This window comes from Rhincodon typus, unplaced genomic scaffold, assembly GCF_021869965.1.
Source record: "Rhincodon typus isolate 14 unplaced genomic scaffold, sRhiTyp1.1 hic_rhity00001389, whole genome shotgun sequence".
Classification (NCBI taxonomy): Eukaryota; Metazoa; Chordata; class Chondrichthyes; order Orectolobiformes; family Rhincodontidae; genus Rhincodon; species Rhincodon typus.
Window position 1 is genome coordinate 5,642 of NW_025967027.1, and position 20,409 is coordinate 26,050.

The 20,409-nt window shown below is 38.4% G+C and overlaps 1 protein-coding gene across 1 annotated transcript; it reads left to right on the top strand.

The window, feature by feature from the left end:
- Positions 1–1,795: 1,795 nt before the first annotated feature.
- LOC125481236 (ras-related protein Rab-6A-like) lies at positions 1,796–20,403 on the top strand. Its single transcript, XM_048592526.1, has 5 exons — positions 1,796–1,813; positions 3,412–3,517; positions 12,243–12,354; positions 14,269–14,362; positions 19,018–20,403. Exons 1-5 carry the CDS (start codon positions 1,796–1,798, stop codon positions 19,102–19,104), a joined length of 417 nt encoding a protein of 138 aa, XP_048448483.1. The 3' UTR covers positions 19,105–20,403.
- The last annotated feature ends 6 nt before the right edge of the window (positions 20,404–20,409 follow it).

A 20,409-nucleotide genomic window follows, 5' to 3' on the forward strand; every position in this document is an offset into this window, starting at 1 on the left:
CTAAATCCCCAGCAAAGTTTGCTCAACCTGACTCTTCATTAACTGGCAGAAAAATAATTGCAATGTGAGCTGTTCCTCATCTGTTGCAGACTGCAGCATTTGTCATTTTAAAATTAATGAAATTGATTGGCCTTGCAGGGAGCCATCCAGAGTTCAGACTTCCTAGTTATTTCAGAAAATAGGTCTATTATGAGAATGTCCTCCTTGTCCAAGAATAGGAGTCTAGCATCAAATCTGTCTTAAATAACTTATGGTAATTTTGTGATATTCTCCAAGACCTGGTGTTTTGAGCTGTTGTCAGTGGTTAAACTGGAAATAAGCAGTCTACAATTAGCACAGTGGTCATTCTGCTTGTTATACTGCTGATGTTTAGCACAGTGGATTGAAATTACTGGTTTTACTTCCATTTTGGTTCCCAATCTGAGCTATCCCAAAAAAAGGCTATAAATGAGAATCTCTTACCAGTATACCTTGTTACCAACCATTGAACACGGAGCAGTAGGAAAGAGGGTATTGTCAAGATCTGGTGGCACCAGCTAGTTTTGGTAGGCTACAAGGCTGCGTACAATTTGTGTATAGGAAAAACACACTGGAAATAAGTGCTCCTTTATTATTCTGTACACACTGTCTCTGAAGTGGTGCTTTGCCTTATTCAGTTTGAGCCCCATGTGTGACATGAAGATAAAGGTAATAACTTTGTCATTGGTCTCATCCAGTGAACAAGTATTCCCTAACGGGAGAACTGAAATAAGCTGCGATTCTATACGTGGTTATTGTTGAATGATCGTTAATGGGAGCGGAGATCAAGTGAGGACAGAATTTGAGCTTTGTTGTGTTGCCTTTATGATAACAGATTGACATTCACTATCTAGAGTCACATACCAAGAATGTCCCTTGTCAGTTACCAAATATTAGCCAGCATATGTGGAATTGTACCCCAGCATGTGTGCACATTTTCAGGGGAGGATAAGAGAAAGCTCTAATATACTAGTGATGCTTCTATCGAAGCTTTAGCCAGGCATCTAATACTTAATGACTGGGTGCATGTTGCAGTGAATCATCTTCTGCTTCCTGTGCGTTCATGTGATGATTATGGAGAGGACATCCATGTTTTTAATGAAAACATCAAATGCTGGAGATCACAGTGGTTCAGACAGCATCCATGGATAGAGAGGGAGCAAGCTAACATTTCGAGTCTGGGTGGCTCTTCATCGGAGCTCACATGAAGTGAGCTCACATTTATGCTGTAGTTGCGGGGTGGGGGGTCAGTGGTTGTGGAGTGTTGGGGAAGAGAGGATGTCGATAGTTCAGATTGTGATTGGAATGTGAGAATGGCAGAACAATGGTGTATCTAATTGCCAGACTGAAAGAACAGACTGTCCCACCCCAGTGGGACTGGGATGGGAGAGAGGACACGGTGACAGAAAATATAACAGTAAAGCTAAAAGAAGGGGAGGAATGTGAGTTGGTTCACAGTTTGAAGGTGTTGAGCTCAATATTAAGTCCAGAAGGTTGTAAAGTGCCTAGTCTGAAGATGAGATGTTGTTCCTCCAGTTTACACTGTGATTCACCGGAACACTGCAGCTTGCTGAGGAAAGACGAGTGGATATGTGAGCATCTTCGCATTCCGCACACCTAGCCTCGAGACATTAGCTTGCTGTCTCTCTGCATGGATGCTGCCCGACCTGCTGTGATCTCCAGCATTTATAGTTTTCAGTACAGATTCCAGCATCTGCAGTAATTTGCTCCACGTTTTTAATCATGCTTTTTGTATTTGAGAAATGAGATTAACGCAATGGTTACGAAACTTCTGGTAGGTTTGTAAAATACCATTCTGCTTTTAAGTTTTTAGGTTCCCTGCATTCTTCATTTTATTTACTTTGCCGTTCAGTGTATTTTTCCTGTGTTGTTTTCCCATTTGGTTTTTCCCCTCTGCTCCTCCACCCCAGATCAGACTCCAGCTGTGGGACACCGCAGGCCAGGAGCGATTCCGCAGCCTCATTCCCAGCTACATTCGTGACTCGGCTGCTGCTGTTGTAGTGTTTGATATTGCAAGTAGGTATTCGGTGTATGTGTTTTGATTCCAGTACAATCAGTTCTCTTTATGAAAATATTATGGACTATCTGGCAATTAGTCTATCTTGGCTCTTGAGGAAGCTTTAAGATACCTTTTTCACTGTGGCTACATTCTGGTTTTACTGACTAAACAAACCTTTCCTTGGTTATTAGGTGAAAGTTAATGAACTGGAACATATTTCACTTGCACCCTTAGACTTCTTCAGGCTACCTCCAATAATCCATAGTATACATCAGTGCAGAGCTTTCTTTGAATTTCTTCTGGAGCTTTGTCTATTATGACATAGATTTACCTGCCACAAACTCCTGTACACTACTGGTAACGTACCGCTCGTCTCATGCTGGTATATATTCCATGTGCGTACAATCGAGTCAGATTTTTCAAATCATCCTGAATTGAAAGTATGTACTTATGATTTAGCTCCAGTGTTCAAGTTTTGCAGCCCCCTTTATCTAATACTATACTCTAACAACTCTTCCAGCTATTAAAGAGAAAGGAGTCGGTTCTAGCACTTGAATGTAATCTCAGTCTTCGATATAACACTTGAACACTCCCCTTTTGGGGTATTGCTGCTTCTGTAAATTCTGCAATCATTGAGGTTTGGATGAGAGAGGGTTGAAGTTGAGATATCTCGTTTGTATTATCAAATGACATTGTGCAAAGGGTCACTTACACTAGGATGCATTTCAATCATCTAGAAAATTGACAGGAATGTGATCTTAAGAGGTGAACTGTTTAAAGTATATAGTTGAAGACATATTCAAGATTTTCACAACACTTGCACGATTGAGTGGTTCAAAGGTTGGTGGGGTCTGAACCTTTTACAAGGAGTAATGTATGTTGAACTAGCTTATGACTGTGTCTGTTATCTGGAACTTTCCACCCTTTGTACGAGGCACAGCTCTAACTGCAGAGGTTTCAAAGTTGCACTTCATGCAATACACCATAAATTCACAGATCTTCTGGTGTTACAAAGGTGCCCACAGAATTATGTTCTCTCATTGTATAATTATATACTTGACATCTGATAAGTCAAATCTTTGAATTTCAGGAAAGTTATCAGGATATTGCATTGAATTGTCATTGGATGCAGACACCAGTTTCATTCTGCAGGCCTGAGATGAGATTGATGTAAAATGCTTGTTGAGCGTTTCAGACTTTCTAATTGTTTAAATTTGCAACTAAATCAGATTATCATGAAACCCAATAGTGGAGATTCTGACCTCCTCCCTTTTAAGTGGCATTCCGCTGTGCTGATTGAGATTGTTCCTTGATCCTGTCATTTTCCCCTTGCCTTTTCTCTTTCTCTGCTGTCCTGGACCTGGTCTCTGCAGGTTCGACTGCAGCTCTGGGACACAGCCGGCCAGGAGCGGTTCCGCAGTCTGATTCCCAGCTACATCCGTGACTCCACTATTGCTGTTGTAGTCTATGATATTACAAGTGAGTGCAAATTCCTGCTAATTCTTTCTCTTGCTCCTGGTCCTGTGCATGACACGCTTCTATTTCCATTTTCTCACAGGAATAGCTTTTCTTCTTATGCATAGTTGGCTGCAGCTAATCATTTCTTCATGTTCCCTACTGTGTAGTTAACTAGTGATGCAATTAGTGAAAGTAATACCACTGTTGAGAATAGCAGTGCATTCAGACTGTTACTTAATTAATTATTCATTTTGATTCCTAAATGTAACAATTGGTAACTTTCTATTCATTCGTGGGATGTGGGTTGCACGGGCGAGGCCAGCATTTCTTACCCATTCAGTTAAGAGTCAGCCAAATAGCTTTGTCACTTTTAAAACATGGCTAAGTTGTTTTTTCCCAAGAATGATCCTGTTATCTTCACTGGCTCCGATGTCAAAGGAAATTGGTGTTTGAAAGCAGGCATCCTGAAAATAAAACTTGGTGTGTTAAAAAACCAATCCACAGTCTGTTTACAATAGATTTGGAACCTCCCATTTGTCCATTGCATTCTTGATCTTGCACCATAAATATTAATTTGGATTTCTGATTTGCTTGGGGTTAAGAACTGACAACTAAAAGGTATTACACCTGTCAAGCCATTCCTTTTTCGATTCAAGCCTAATATGTATGTGACCCTCCCACCCCCAATTGCAAGAAATGTCTAATTGCTTTTTTTGAAGCTATTTGTCTATTTCATTGGCTTCCCTGGTAATATTCAACATTGATTATGACTTTTTCACCAAAAAGGTACAGATTTTACCCCGCACCCCCCCCCACTCCTAACTTTAAAGCAATTATTCCTCTGTACGAATCATTCGTCATGATAAAAGAATGTGCTTTATTTGGTCTTGCTTTCTTTCCTAATCTCTCATGCTTCCTTTTTTCACTATCTAGATGTTACAAGCAAGTCACGTTCAGGCTGATCCACGGCTACCAATGCACAGGGACTATGTTATTCAATTTTGGTATTTAAGATAACAAGGTAGCACTGGATGAACACAGCAGGCCAGGCAGCATCAGAGGAGAAGGAAAGCTTCTCCAGAAGGGTCCAGACCTGAAACGTCACCTTTCCTGCTCCTCTGCTGCCTGGCCTGCTGTGTTCATCCAGCTTTACACCTTGTTATATCAGACTCCGGCATTGGCAGTTCCTACTACCTCTTGGTATTTAAGAGATGTTTCAGAAATGGATTCAAAATATTAAAGCATTTTCTGATTGTGAAGGAGTTACACATTCGGCTGCTAAATGAATAAATACAGGGATGGTAGAGGTCATGTTAACATGATACAGGGCTGGAGAGTCAATGAGAAAGCAGCCTGTACATTCTTGAAAGTTGGATAAAGCAGTAAATAGTTGATATTTGCGGGACGAAAGGAAATGCAGGAAATTGGCACTAATGGTCTAACTATAAAAATATGTATATGGAAAAATCTAGTTGAAATAAATGGCCTACCAGCAGAGAATGCTGTTGTTAGTCTTGGAGTGCAGAAGGTTTCCATTTTGCTTTTCTTCCTGTGTAAATTGTTAATAGATTAATAATAAATGTAGAAAAATCTGGAAATATTCAGCAAATCTGACCATGTCTGTCATATGAGAAGAACAGTTAATGATTAGGTTGTTTCAAAATTGGAAAATGTTGAAGATACAATAAAATTTAAATAAGTATGGAGGAAGGGAAAGCGCAAGTGAAGGCCCATAATAGTGACAGAAGCTATGATGGTGGAAGACCAAATTTGATGTTAATGGGGCTAATAGACACACAAGATGGGTCTCATGGAAGTGTGAATTAGAAAAGCAGAACCATCCTAGATTGTGTATGGAGAAGGGAATAATCAACAATTTGTGTAAGGCCCCTTCAGAAAAGTGATCATTATATGGTAGAATTCTTCAAGTTAGAGAATGACATGGTTGATTCTGGGACTAAAATCCTGAGTCTAAAAGGAAACTGCGGTGGTATGAGGCACAAGCTGGCTTTAATAAATTGGGGAGTGTTACTTAAAGGGATGCAGTGGATAGGCAATTGCAAACACTTAGAGTACATGGAGGAACGGCAGTAATTGTTCATTCTTGTCTGATATAAAAATAAAACAGGAAAGGTGGCCCAACCTTGGCTGACTGGGAGTTCAGGGATTGTCTTAGATCCAAAAAGAAATGCTGTAGACACTGAGGAATGGGAGCAGTTTATTTTAGCAGGGGAGGACAAAGATTGGTTTAACAACGGGGAAGTAAAGTATGAGACTAAGCTTTACTGTAAAAGCTTGTATGGGTATTTGAACAGAAGACAATTTTAGGTCCCTTACAGTCAGAAATGGAGGAGGTTATAAAGAGAAACAGAGGTGGTAAACCAATATAATTTATATTCTGGTCCTACCTTCACAAAGGAGGACATGGTTAACATCCCAAAAAATGTTGGGGAACATGGGGTCTAGTGTGAGGGACGACCTGAGGGAAATTAGTATTGGTAAGGAAATGATATCGGGGAAATTGATGGGATTAAAGACCGATAAATCCCCTTGGCCTGATAATTTATATCTCTGAATACTTAAGGAAGTGGCCCTAGAAATAGGGAAGCATTGGTGGTCAACTTTCAAGATTCTATAGACTGTGGACTGCAAGGTACCTAACATAACGCCACTTTTTTTAAAACAGGAGGGAAAGAGAAGACCGGGAACTACAGATCAGTTTGACTGACACTGGTAGTGAGGAAAATGCTAGAGTCCATCTGACAGATTATACAGCGGAGCACTTGGAAAACAGTGACAGGACTGGACAAAGTCAGAATGGTTTTACAAAAGAGAAATTGTGCTTGAAAAATGCACTGGATTTTTTTTTTGAGGTAACTAGTTGAATTGTAATGGATGAGCAGTGGATGTGGTTTGTTTCGGCTATCAGGAGGCTTTGGATAAAGTTCGACATAATAGATTAGTATGCAAAATTAAAATGAATGGGATTGAGGGTGGTTGCTTACATGGACAGGAAACAACAGGAGTAATTAGGTTTTTTATTCGCCAAGCAGCAGGTAGTGGCCAGTTCGGTTCTGGTGGAATCTATGTTCGGACTCCAGCTATTCATTAGAAATTAATGATTTAGATGAGGGAACTAAATATAATATCTCCAAGTTTGTAGATGATGCAAAGCTGAATGGGAGGGGCTTTGGTGAAGTTTGGACAAATTGAGTAAGTGGGCAATTCGTGGCAGATGCAGTAAATGTGAATAAATGTGAGATTATCCACTCTGGTAGTAAAAACAAGAGGGCCTATTATTGTCTAAATGGTGTATATAGGGAAAAGAGGATGTGCCATAAGATGTGAGTATCCTTGTACACCTGTTGCTGAATGTTTGTTTACATTCAGCAGATAGTGAAGAAGGTAAACTGTAATAATAGTGAGAGGATTCAAGTACAGGAGCAGGGATGGTTTGCTTTAATTGTATAGGGCCTTGTTGAGACTACAGCTGCAGTATTGTATGCAGTTTTGGTCTCCTTTATCTGAGGAAAGATGTTCTGTCTGTGGAAGGATTTTAAGATTTGGCAGGATGGGCGTATTGAGAGAGGCTGAATTGGTTAGGACAATATTCACAGGAGTTTGGAAGAATGAGAATCCGATCAGAAACCTATAAATTTCCACCAGGAATAGACAGGATAAACACAGTGAAGATGTTCTCGATGTCTGGGGAGTCCAGAATCAGGGATCACAGTTTAAGGATATGGGCTGGGCCAGTTGAAGCCAAGGTGAGGAGAAAATTCTTCACCTGGAGAATAGTGGGATTGTGGAAATATCTGTCACAGATAGTGGAGCAAGCAGGAACAGGATACTGAGTTTAATAATCAGTTAGAGTCACAGAGCTGTACAGCATGGAAACAGACGCTTTGGTCTATGCTGACCAGATATCTGAAATTAATCTAGTCCCATTTGACCCATATCCCTCCTAAACCCTCCTTATTCATATGCCCATCTGGGTGCTTTTTTAACTGGTGTTGGTGTTGTTGTACCAGCCTCCTCCTCTTCCTCTGGCAGCTTATTCCATACATGCACTAAAAGCTGTCCGTTTTGGTCCCTCTTTTTTATCTTTCCCCTCTCACCTTAAACCTATGGCCTCTACTTTTGGATTCCCCCACCCCAGGGAAAAGACCTTGGTTATTCACCCTATTCATGCCTGTTGTGATTTTATAAAACCCCATAAGGTCACCCCTCAGCCTCTGATGCTCCAGGAAAAATAGCCCTAGCCTATTCAGCATCTCCCTTTAGCTCAAATCCTCCAACCCTGGCAACATTCTTGAATCTCTTCTGAACCCTTTCAAGTTTCATAACATCTCTCCTGTAGCAGGGAGACCAGAACTGAACACAGTATTCCAAAAGAGACCTAACCAATGTCCTGAATAACTACATGACCAAACTCCATACTTGATGCACTGACCAATAAAGGCAAGCTACCAAACGCCGCCCTCACTAACCTATCTACCTTTGACTCCACTTTAGAGGAACAATGAACCTGCACTCCAGGGTCGCTTGCTCAGCAGCACTCAACAAGACCTTACCATTAAATGTATAAGTCCTACCTTGATTTGCCTTTCCAAAATGCAGCACCTCACATTTATCTGAATTAAACTCCATCTGCTACTCTTTGGCCCATCTGATCAAGCTCCCATTTTACTCTGGTGTAACCTTCTTAGCTGTAGACAACACTTGCATTATTGGTGTGATCTGCAAACTTACTAACCATGCCTCCTATGTTTACATCCAAATCATTTATATAAGTGACGAAAAGCAGTAGATCCAGCACCGATCTTTGTGGCATACTGCTGGTCACAGGCCTCCAGTCTGAAAAGCAACTCTCCATCACCGCTATCTCTCTCTAACCTTTTGAGCCAGTTCTGTGTCCTAATGGCTAGTCCTCACTGTATTCCACATGATCTTGCCTTGCTACTCAGTCTACCATGAGGAACCTTGTCAAACATCTTACTGAAGTCCGTATAGATCACATACACTGCCCTCATCAATCCTGTTCGTTACTTTTTCAATCAAGTTAGTGAGACACTATTTCCCCCACACACAGCCATGTTGACTATCCCTAACCAGTCCTTGCCTTTCCATACACATGTATATCCTGTCCCTCAGGATTCCCTCCAACAACTTGCCCACCACTGATGTCAGGCTCATTACCACCTTTCTTAAATAGTGGCACCACGCTAGCCAATTGCCGGTTTTCTGGCACCTCACCTGTGACTACCAATGATACAAATATCTAAGCAAAGGGCTGAGCAATCGCTTCCCAGAGTTCGAGGGTCCACCTGATTTGTCTGCTTTTATGCTTTTTCAAACATCAAGCACCACCTCTGATATGGGCATTTTTCACAATGTTGCTGTTTATTTCCCCAAGTTCTCTATCTTCCATGTCCCTCTCCACAGTAAACACTGATGCAAAATACTAGTTTAGTATTTCCTCCATCTTCTGCGATATAGGCGGCCTTGCAGATCTTTAATGGGCCCTATTCTCTCCCTAGTTACTCTTTTGTCCTTCATGTATTTGCCGACTCCATTTGGATTCTCTTTACCCTATTTGCCAAAGCTATTTCACCTTTTTGCCCTCCTGATTTCCCTCTTAAATATACTCCTTTTTGCTTTCATGTTCTAGGGATTCACTTGTTCTCTGCTGTCTATACCTGACGCATGCTTCCTCCTTCTTGACCAAAATGTCAATTTCTCTAGACATCCAGCTTTGCCCTTCATCCTAACAGGAACATACAGTCTCTGGACTCGTTTTTTTTTTTCAAGGCTTCCCATTTTCCAGTGGTCCCTTTTTTACCTGGAAACATCTGCCTCCAATCAACTTTGGCAAGTTCTTCCCTAATACCTTCAAAATTGGCCTCCCTCCAAATTAGAACTTTAACTCTTAGATCCAGTCTATCCTCTTCCATTACTATTTTGAAATGAACAGAATTATAGTCACTGGCCCCAAAGTGCTACCCCACTAACACCTTGGTCACCCACCCTGCCTTATTCCCAAGAGTAAGTCAAGTTTTGCACCTTCTCCAGTAGGTACATCCACATACTGGATCAGAAAATTTTCTTGACACGCTTAACAAATTCCTCTCTATCTAAGCCCCTAACACTATGGCAGTTCTGGGCTATGATTGGAAAGTTAAAATCCCCCATAACCACCCTATTATTCTTACAAATAACGATGTTCACATTGAAAGATGGAGGAGGCTTGAAGGGCCAAATGGCTTGCTCCGACTCCAATTTTGTGTGTTTCTATCAGTCACCACTGCTGTCCAGAAAAAAACTTCTGGATCCCTACTTTATGATCTGAAATTTTGAACTTGATTTTCAGACTAACAATTTATGAAGTGCCTAATCAAAAGCTGTTCCCTAAGCTTATGTTGAGCTTCATTTGAACAGCATAGGAGGCTGAGAACAAAGAGACCGGTGAAATGGATGAAGAATTGCAATCAGTTGCAGTTGGAAGCTCTGGGTCAAACAGGTGAACTGATCAGAGGCTGTCTGGAATGCAGTCACAGAATCTGAATTTGGCCTTTCTAATGTAGAGAAAATTTTGATCAAATACTGTATTGAGGTAAGTATGCATAATTCACTGCTTCACCTGGAAGCAGTGACTGAGACCTTGGATATTGAAAAGGCAAGTGATAAAAGGACAGATGTTGCATATCCTGTGCTTGCATAAAGATGAAGTTTAGAAGGTTTGGGAATGGGGTCTTCATGCTGAAAGGGGAGTGTAAGATGTGTTTGCTGGGTGGTGTTTAATGTAAAGCCAGATGTGGTGAGGGGAACCCAATCATGGATCTGGATGTGCTGGGAAGGACAGAAGTGTAGGATTAAACAGAATGTACTAACCCTTGATTTAATTCATTCCCTACTTTCTCCCAAACCCCCAGCAGGTTAGTTATTTCTATTCTCTCCCTTTTGATTTTTTTTTTAATGCAAATCACTCTCCATATCAACATGTTATTTTACTTAAATTGCAGGTTCTAAAATGGGAAAGTTAGAAAAAAGGAGCAGGCTATGGCCGCTCAGCCATTTGAGCCTGCTCCAACATTCAATATGAACATGGCTGAGCATCCAACTGTATACCCTGTTCCTGCTTTGATCCCTTTAGGCCCAAGAAATATTTCTAAATTCTTCTTGAACATTCAATGTTTTGACCTCAATCACTTTCTGTGGCAAAGAATTCCATAGCCTCACCATCCTCTGGGTGAAGAGATTTTTCCTCCTGTCAGTAGACATGTGTCCCTAGTAGTAGAATATGCAGCATCAGCAACAAGGAGATTAAGCCTAAAATGCCAGTCCACAAACAGCAGATCATTTTGATCAGTCCTTCTCACTAATCTTGGATGCAGTATGCGCCGTTCTCTTGCATCCGAATGTCCACTTCGAACTTCTGAGTTCAAATCCTGGTGCCTCATCTCATCCATAGTTTCAGAAACAATTGCAAAGATAAAAGCAAATCTGAGAGAGTGCAAGAAAAAGCAGAAAGGTGAGGGAGTGAGGTGGGTGGGAATTTCCTTGTGGAGAAAGGAGAGGGATATGGCTGAAGAAAAGGGTGAAATGGAGAGAAATTGAAGGAAAGTTTGCATGGAAGAGGGGTTTAAGAAGGGTGGAGAAAGAAATAAGCTGGTGAATAAATGAAATGGCATAGAACACAAAGCACAAGAAAAGAAATCTTCATGTCCTTGTAATGTTCCAAAAGGCTTCACAGCCAATTAACATGATGACAAGGATAGTGGACAATTTGTGTACAGGCTTCAAGTGTCAATTAAGTGAGTGACTATTCATAATTGAAGATTTTACTGAGATGTTTTCCAGGACACTTAGGAAAAACCTCTCGTCTTTGAAAATGCTATACTTTGCAATCTCGGAAAAACTAGTCTGAGCTTCAGTTTTACAACTTATTGTCAGTTGTGCCATCTTATCATGTGATAATCCTTCAGAATGGCACTGACATGTCAACGTAGATTATATTACAGTCTTGTAGGGCTTTAACTTGAAAACTTGTCCACTCAATTCATTACTCACCAAGTTTGAACTAGTGTATGGAAGATTTGCAGTGGAGGTGGCCGTAAAATGTGAAGAGGAAAGCAAAGAACCTGTGGGAGAGATATGGAGGGTGGGAAAAGGTCCGCTTTATCACTCAACTTAACTCGTTCTGTTATAGTCATAATTTTTGTCACATTATGCTGTATTTGCCCAAGATTAGGATCGGCAACTAAATATGAAATATGGAGGCATTTGCAAAATCAGCCTTTGATATAAAATCAGCAGCAAGGTTTTTTTGCTTAAACATGAACTTGTGCATGAAAAAAGGAACAATTGAACCTCCGCACCATAAACAAAGGTGGCTGTAAACCATTTGATCTGAACCTCTGACTTTACAAGTTTCTGGAGCATATCCAAGAAACCTATTTCTGCCAGATCTCGAGCTTATTGGTCATTGAGGAAACTAATATCTGCAATAAAATTTTTAATTTGGTAAATGGTGATTTAATTCAACGAAGGCAGGAAGTGAACATCATTGCATGGATTTTAAAGATGAGAAATCTGCCCCACATAAAGCTACACTGACTGCATCTACTGTCAATTTTTACTAACAGCCCGTTGCAGTGAAAATAACCATCTAAGTTGCTTCACTATATTCTTAGATTGTCTTTGTCTTTGTCTTTGTTTCTGTTTGTCCTGTCCCCACTACCTCCAGATTTGAACTCTTTTCAACAGACTTCCAAATGGATTGATGATGTACGGACAGAAAGAGGAAGTGATGTCATCATTATGCTGGTTGGGAATAAAACGGATCTGGCTGACAAAAGGTAACCAGCTTAAATGGGTATTTCATGTCAACATTTTTTCTCATTCAATTTTTTAAAATTAATATTAGTAGCAGCCTTATTTGAAGTGAGCTGTATTTCTTGTAATTCCCCTGTTAAGTCAGGTGATTAATAAATTATGCCGTGGATACCTCAGGTATGTTTCTGATGGAATGTGCACTAAATGTCTGTACTATTTACTTTGGGGTCTCATTTGTGAGAATTTGGATCTCAAAGGATCAGTTTCTGTGTCGAGAAGAGCAGTAGGGAATTGATGACAAACTGTCAGTACTCGCCATCATTAACAGCATTCTTGGTGATAACATTTTTGTAGATCATAGATAAGTGTGAGATCACTTTTTAAAAAAAAAAAAAAAAAAATTTTGAACATTTGTAAGTGATAATTATTTAGGGACCAATTTATGTGGTCTGTTGGTGAATTTTTGGTATTGCAATATGGCATGAAGCTTAGAGGGAAAATGTGGTTATTACCTCTTTGAACCAGATTCAAATTCAAGATTTCAGGCACATCTAAATAACTGTTGGATCGTACATTTAACAATTTTTTTTCTTTTGTGTTCTGAAGTTCAGTACCTTTGTTTCTCTACTAATCATAAAATTTTGGGCCATTGTCTCCAAAGCAGACTTGAATGGGTCTTGATTCTCAGCTACCTTTTTTAAACTTTCAGCAGTTCACAATGGACTGAGAAGATGACAGTGGTGGCTACAGGTTTATTTTGTAGTGGAAGTTTGTTACTCTACATGCCAGATGGATAACTATTAAATTTAAGGTACTAATCAAATTAAAAGATTCCAAGGTGTTTCATATGAAGACTGTTGCAAAATTAGGCACTGAGTCAGAAGGCAATATATTGGAAGAGAAGGGTTAAAACTGAATAAAATGATAGGTTTTAAGAAGCATCTTAAAAGAAGAACGCTGGAGAGGTTGGGGAAGGAATTCAAGCTCTTGGGAAGGATCCTGGCTGTGGCTAATCTATAAAGAAGGAAGAGAATTTCAAAAATGAGGGGAAAAAATGCAAAATGATTGTTTCTGGTCATGCAATGTAGGTCAGCGAGTACAGGGCAAGGGTGTGGACGGAGTTAAAATAATGAAATTTCCTTGACTGCAAAAAGAACTCTAGGATTATTGAAATTCTGCATTCAGGTGAATCTTCAACGACAGTGTTGAATTTCTGCCCTGCAGGCAAGTTTCCCAAGAATTGAGGTATTTTGCACTATGGTAAAATACTTAGACTATTTAGACAATATAAATGTGTGGAGCTGCTACTCTGCCAGTTATGATTTCATGCTGTTATTTGCCAATTACACCCTCTACAGAAATGCAAGATGGCACTGACACCAGATAACCCCTTGCGAGCTCCTACAGCAGATCTAACTCTAACATTTCTTATAACCATTCTATACTTTTTAAACTTTAAATTCTAAATCCGTAACCTGTATGCCTCTAAGTCTTTTTGATCTGCACATCCTTTGCTTGCTGTGATCTGCCTGTACTGCTCATAAACAAAGCTTTTCACTGTATTTCAGTACTCGTGACAATCGATCAATCACTCCTTTCTTGAAAGTTAGATCTTGATGGATTTTGTAAATTTCCACTTGCCAGAGTGAGGAAGAATATGCCATTCTTCAGTTTTCTTCTTTTCTCAGTTCTCAAGATAAAAAAAATCATTTATACGTATGAATCTTTTAAATAAATAGGTTCAAGAGATTGACAATTTCTTATTCGAGAATGTATGGTGTGAGCAAAGTAGAAAAGAAATTATTTAATGTCTTTAGAACTATTGATAGGCTGGATATTGTTACTTATATAATTTCTGAACTAGAATATGTTAATGTCATGGTTCTCTGTTTTTCCTTTCGATCACGTGCTGATATTTTGCTACATTTTAATTAAAGGCAGGTTTCAATGGAGGAAGGAGAGCGGAAAGCCAGGGAACTGAATGTGATGTATATTGAAACTAGTGCTAAAGCAGGATATAATGTCAAGCAGGTATGTACATGTGTATTAAAAGAAAAACAAATTCTGAAGAAGGGTTACTGGACTCAATATTAACTCTGTTTTCTTTCCATAGATGCTGCCAGACCTTTTGAGTTTCTCCAACAATTTGTTTTTGTTTGTTACAGGTTTCCAGCATCTGCACTTCTTTATCTTATCATATAAAAACAAGATTGGAAATGCAAAATTCATCTGGGGCTTGAATTACTGAGCTGTTACTACCTTGAATTCACAAATTGATTCCTGTAAAGTAGGCCAAGTTAATATGCAGAAAGTTATGCCTTAAAATATTTAAAATTTTAAATAAAAAGATAAATATTTGTAAATGTTTGGTACTATTAAATATATTGATTAAAATTATTTCTAGTTATTATCACATTTAGCCTATGTTAATTAGCTCTACTGTATCTCTTAATCATTCCACACATTATTGTATGACCTGCAAATATCTTTTCCCATTCAATATTTATAGTTTTCAAAAGGTAATGGAATGATTATATCTGCCTTCTTTATCCTTTCAGGTATTGCATTCCAACTATAATCGCGCAGTAAAACAAAAATTCTCACATTGCCTTTTGATTCTTTTGCCAATCGCTTTAAATCTGTCTTCTCTGGTTCTCAACCCTCGCTTCACTTCAGTCACCTCATTTTCCTAGAATCAGATCCAGTAAAGTAATTTTCCTCATTGAGCTGGAAATGTACTAACCAAAAATAGTTCACTTGAACACACTACCAATGTTCTACCTTTTCTAATCTATATTAGGATAATTGAAATCCTCCATTATTACTGCACTATAACTCTTCTCCCACTGCAGAAAGTAGTAATCGTCCATTGTAATGATCATATCTTTTCATTTTCTGTTTTTAAATTGTGAACTGAAATAGGAAAGGAACTTTCTCTTTGAAGACTGGGTTTATTGAAGGATTGTTTAAATTTTTAAAAACAAGTAAACTCTCTCTCATTATAAGCACAGTTTACACAGCTGCTTGCTCAAAAAGTGGTAAAGTGTATTGCAAATGAGCTGGAGCCAAATGTATGTACAAATGGAAATTCACTGAGCAAAAAGTAACTCTCTTTAGTCTGTGAGCTAGTAACTGGTTATTGACAATAAGACCTTCTACCTGCCAACAACTATGTTGTATGAATCAGCTTAAATGGCTCAGCAGCCTGGGTCTGTGAACAAGACAGAAAGAAGTCATCTGATTTCCTCCAGCTCAGGGGTCCTCTCTATTCTCTGCAGTACAAGTCACTTTAAGTCTGAGATAAACCAGTTTATTTTTTCCTTCAGCTTCTGTAACCCGTGACTTTTACTAACTCCGACACCTTTATAAGAGTGGAACAGCCACTCCTGTGGACCAGTGAAAGTATTCAAAGAAGAAAAACTTGGAAGCAGCATTCTGATTAGTACACGAATCATCTCAGCAGATCCTGTGAATGGGGACTACCAAACTGTCTTTCCAGTTTCCCCTGTGCCCATAAAATCTACCTTTTTTGTCTGTCCATATGTGTGTGTTTAGAGGGGAGTTTTAAGAGGATTTTAGAGTTACATGCCAATGGTTCGTAATTGTTTACCTATAGCTACTTGTAATAAGTAGTAATGGTTAAATGAAGTAACCTGGTCTGTGCTTTGTTAACCTGAGTCTGTAAATTGGGGAATTTTGTGTACTGCTTTTAAAATTTTTAAACTTCTGTGACTATTCTGGGAATTAGTGAGGCATGATACAAGGGAGGTTCTTGCTTTCTAAAGTACCTTTCTGGAACTGGTGTCCTAAACATTTAATTTGGTAAAAAGAGTTTTCCAAGCTCTTTCAATATAAAAGCATATTGTGCCATTTGGATGCCCAGTTCTCAGAAGTTTTACTTTTTTTCTTAAAAATTTTCAAATAAACAGCAGTTTTATTTTTGATGCTAGGCTTGTAATAACCCCATTAACATCGTCATCATAATTTATTTTGCACGTACCACTATTTACTGATGAGCCTAGTACTTGGAACTGGGTCCAGTTTAATTCTTGCTACTTTTGAGATAGGTCAGATACTTTGCAAAGGAGGGGTTCCCTGAATGATAACTTCCTGCCTCTGGTTTGCCCTATAGATAATTCCCCCTTGCCCCCCACCAAAGAACCGTACTGTGGTACAAAAGAAAATTTCCTTAACTGCTTGTGTTTTATACACATGCAACCCTCATCAGTTAAATTATGGAGGATCAACGGCAAATCTGAGGCCTTTCACCCCTCCCCTCCCCCAGAAAAGTACCACAACCATCCAAAAAATCCATCTAGGTTGTTTTCCTCTTTTTTTTTAAAAACACTACTGGCTTTTTAAAAAAATTCCATCTAACATCAACTGAATCTTGGCAGATGTTATGGCTTTCTCAGTTTGACTCTTACATTTTTTGAGTTGTGTGATATATACTTTCAGTTAGTGATCATTCCTGTAAGTGAATTTATCACTCCAGAATCTATCTTAACATATCCAATCTCTGGATAATCGACATGAAACTAAAGGAATTAATAGAGAGCTCTTGCCTTGTATGTGAAGTGAGAATAGGTTCCCTAGTTTCTGAATATGGACAGTAATAATTAAAAAAATAAGACTAGTGCATATTTCTTTCAGATGTTATGTCAAATCCTATTTAGACTTCTGTGTAAACTGAGACAAGACATGCAGGGAGATGTACCTCCTAATTTTTGCAAATGGTGTCCTAAAGCTGTTTAATTTTTGCTTTCTGTATTCACAAGGTGTTGGACCGTAGCAAGACTAGATTCTCCTTCTAGAATGAAATTATTTTCTTATTTAAAAACTCCAATCCAATCACCTTTAATCTCATTATTTCAGGATTCATACCTTAGGTTTACTCCATCCAATTTTGTTCTTGACATTCTGCACATTATTTTACACTCAGGCCCAGCACAAAAGACCACTTACACAAATAAGCTCATGCTTTCTATGAACCAAATGCTTTTTAACTGTAGTTTAATCTGGGCAGTATTGTGTTCAGCAGGGCAATAAATCCATGAACATTGATAGATATAAAAGATACAATTGTCCTGGATGCACTGGAAAATAATTAACAATGAGGTTGTATATCTCGTGCTGCAGTTATGAACCAGCTTTATTAAAGAAACAAAATTCAAATAAATGTAAATTAGAATGGTTCATTTAACTCAATCTGTTTCGCCCCAGTTTTCTTTGTTGATTGCCTATTTGGCATTCTTCATTTAGATTAACTTTAGGATTTCATGTATTAACTTTATCTCAATGTCACCGCAGTTTTAAACAACCTTTCATCTTGTGTATCCCTATCTAAAATCTTATTAAATCAGCATGTGCATATTTCTGATGGGATTTGTGAAAAAAATTCTCCCTTGTATTGTGCTCACCTGTTTCTGAAGTGTATTTAATTTGAGTTGAAGTTAGTCCCCATAGAGTTATTTCTTCCACTTGTGCTTCCAGGCACTTCCATTTCTTACAAAGTTTACACAAATATTAGCCTTGCCTATCCTGCTAATTTCCACATTTCAGCTGGCAACAGCTACGTGGTCTGACGAGTCAACTGGCTTCGAATTTCTTCGACTCCTAATCTATGACTTGCAACAAAGACTGTGTAGATTAAAATCATGAATTTTAGAGAAGTGTCGTTATCTCCTCCTTAAAACATCCATGATCCATGTCTAATTAGTTCAGACTAATAGAAAATATTTTTCTCACTAGACATTACTGTTCAGCTTCAGCTGTGAATTAGTAAATCTCTTGCCATATTCAAGATGGCATTCAAGAATTTGAGGGTTTAATATACTTCATACTGTAAGCCTTTTGAAATCTCAGTACAAAAGGAAGTCATCAGTTCACACTGATACTGCTTTCTTTTTATCTTGACCTAGGAGCAGAAGTTTCCAAAGACCTTTCGATCTAAAATATATCGTTGAACTCATCTTTAATTTCACATTGGAAACAATTAAAATTTTGTGGTTTAAAAGGACAGGCTCAATAAACAAAGATCCAATTTAGCAGATGAATAAACCACATGCTAATACAGTTTAATGCTATCGTCATTAAATACCTTATACAACTGGAGAATATTGGAATCCCTATAAATGACTTGGATGGAGGAGAAAGGTCCAAGGAGCTATTGGTGATTGAGATTGAACCGCAGCTACCATAGTTCTCTTCAATGTTACAAAGTTTGAAGCCCAATTTGAATATCAGATTGACAATGTTTTCTGAATATTGAATAGTGTATACTGTAGAGGAGCAGAAATATTTAAAGTCCAAGTAAAGGAAAGGTGCTGGACACGCACAACAATATTTTAAAAAATAAATGGAATATTGATATTGATCCCAAGGGAGCTGGAATACAATGGGGTAAGAGTTTATATTATTGTATAAGGTCCTTATTACATATCATTTTAAGTATTAAGATTAGTTCTGAAAGGATATATGAGCCTTAGGGCAGCACAGATTCATTGGAATGATCAGATATGAAAGGGTTATTATGAGGATGGATTCTTTAGAAGCTCATATTCCCTTGTTTATAGAATATCCTCTAGAATGGACTAACCTAGAGTGTTTTAAGATGATTTAAAGAGGTTGATGTAGTAGATGAAGAGAAACTATTTAGCGGTAACATTAAGAATTTCCTTTTGTAGGAAAATTGTGGAAATATGGAATGCTCTTCCCCAGTGAAGTTGAGGTTTGTTAAACTAAACTTTAAAAATTTGATGGCTTTTTGCTAGATCAGGATGCTCAGGAATAAAGAACTGAGGCAGGTTCATGGATTTAAATTGGAGAGCAGCCAGGATCTAATTGAATGGTGGAACAGGCACATGGGATGGCCTACTCTTGCTCCTACAAAAGATGCTTATCATAAGAATTTGATCAGATGTTTATATATTTTTCCTCACTTTTGTCTGAATTTATTTGAAGATAGGTGAAGAAAATGTTAAGTTTCTTTGCTTACATTATTGGGATGTTGCCTTTTTTCATGAGACTGTCTCATCTCCACTGCACTAACTAATGAATATGCAGTTTTGAGTTATCTCACCATGTCCTGACAATGTCCAAAAGTTAGTATTAATTGGGTAAATTTTGCTATAAGGTTCCATGGGCAGTGAATGAATTAGCAGATCAATCAATTACCTATTTCTTTTGAGGAAGAAATGTTGTGCTGGAGACCAGAATACTCTACTCTTGTTTGAACAGTACCACAATCTTTTGAGCAGGCAGATGAAGCCTTAGTTTAACATCTCGTTGGAAGGACTGTCTCTGAAAAGGCGTACATTCATAACCATATTTCAGTGTAGTTAAGCATTCACCAATCAAGAATTGTGTAAAGGTCTGCTTAGTATTATGAACATTAGCATTTTGATCACACTGCCTTCTTAATTTAAAAACCATCAGTCACTAATAGTGACAGCTCTGCCAAAAGACCAGCCTTGACAATTAAACTAAAACTGCTCAAAAATATATGTAGATATGAGCTCACAAAGACAAACGTTCTGGGTTTTTGTTATCAGTGTTGAGTCCCCACATTAAAGACTCCTGTTAGGACATGGGAATTGTAGTGTGTGTTGGTGTTGAGTATCAGTTTAAATTCTTACCCAGGAGGAGGTGAGTTGCTTTATGGGATGTTGTCTGGGTCTCAAATAGACTTTTGGTAAACTGTTTTTAAGCCTTGCCTAGCTTCTTATAAAGCACCACTGTTATCAAATTTGGGTAGAGAATTGTTTCAGTTCTTTTCCCCATTTTGGATTTCCACATGATTCTTAAGGTTCCTATTTGTGAAAGTTGTGTATTTATGTAGATACTCAACACGACATGTTATATAATTATCCAAATTCCTAAATATTTGTTGGTCTAAATATCTATGCAAAAATTATGATCTAGCTGGGAGGAGTTACTGAAAAGCAAGGTAGCTGGATTTAAATCAATGGGTACAATAAGGATAAGGTTGAAGGCTGGGAGGAAAGAAATACAAAGCTCAGTCAATGCAGTACTAGGAAACTGGATTATATCAATGGAAATACATGGTTGAAGCACTG

Coding starts and splice junctions, on each gene's coding strand:
- LOC125481236 (XM_048592526.1), top strand. Junction 3,518..12,242: donor TGTAGTCTATGATATTACAA/GTGAGTGCAAAT, acceptor CACTACCTCCAG/ATTTGAACTCTTTTCAACAG. Junction 12,355..14,268: donor ACGGATCTGGCTGACAAAAG/GTAACCAGCTTA, acceptor TTTTAATTAAAG/GCAGGTTTCAATGGAGGAAG.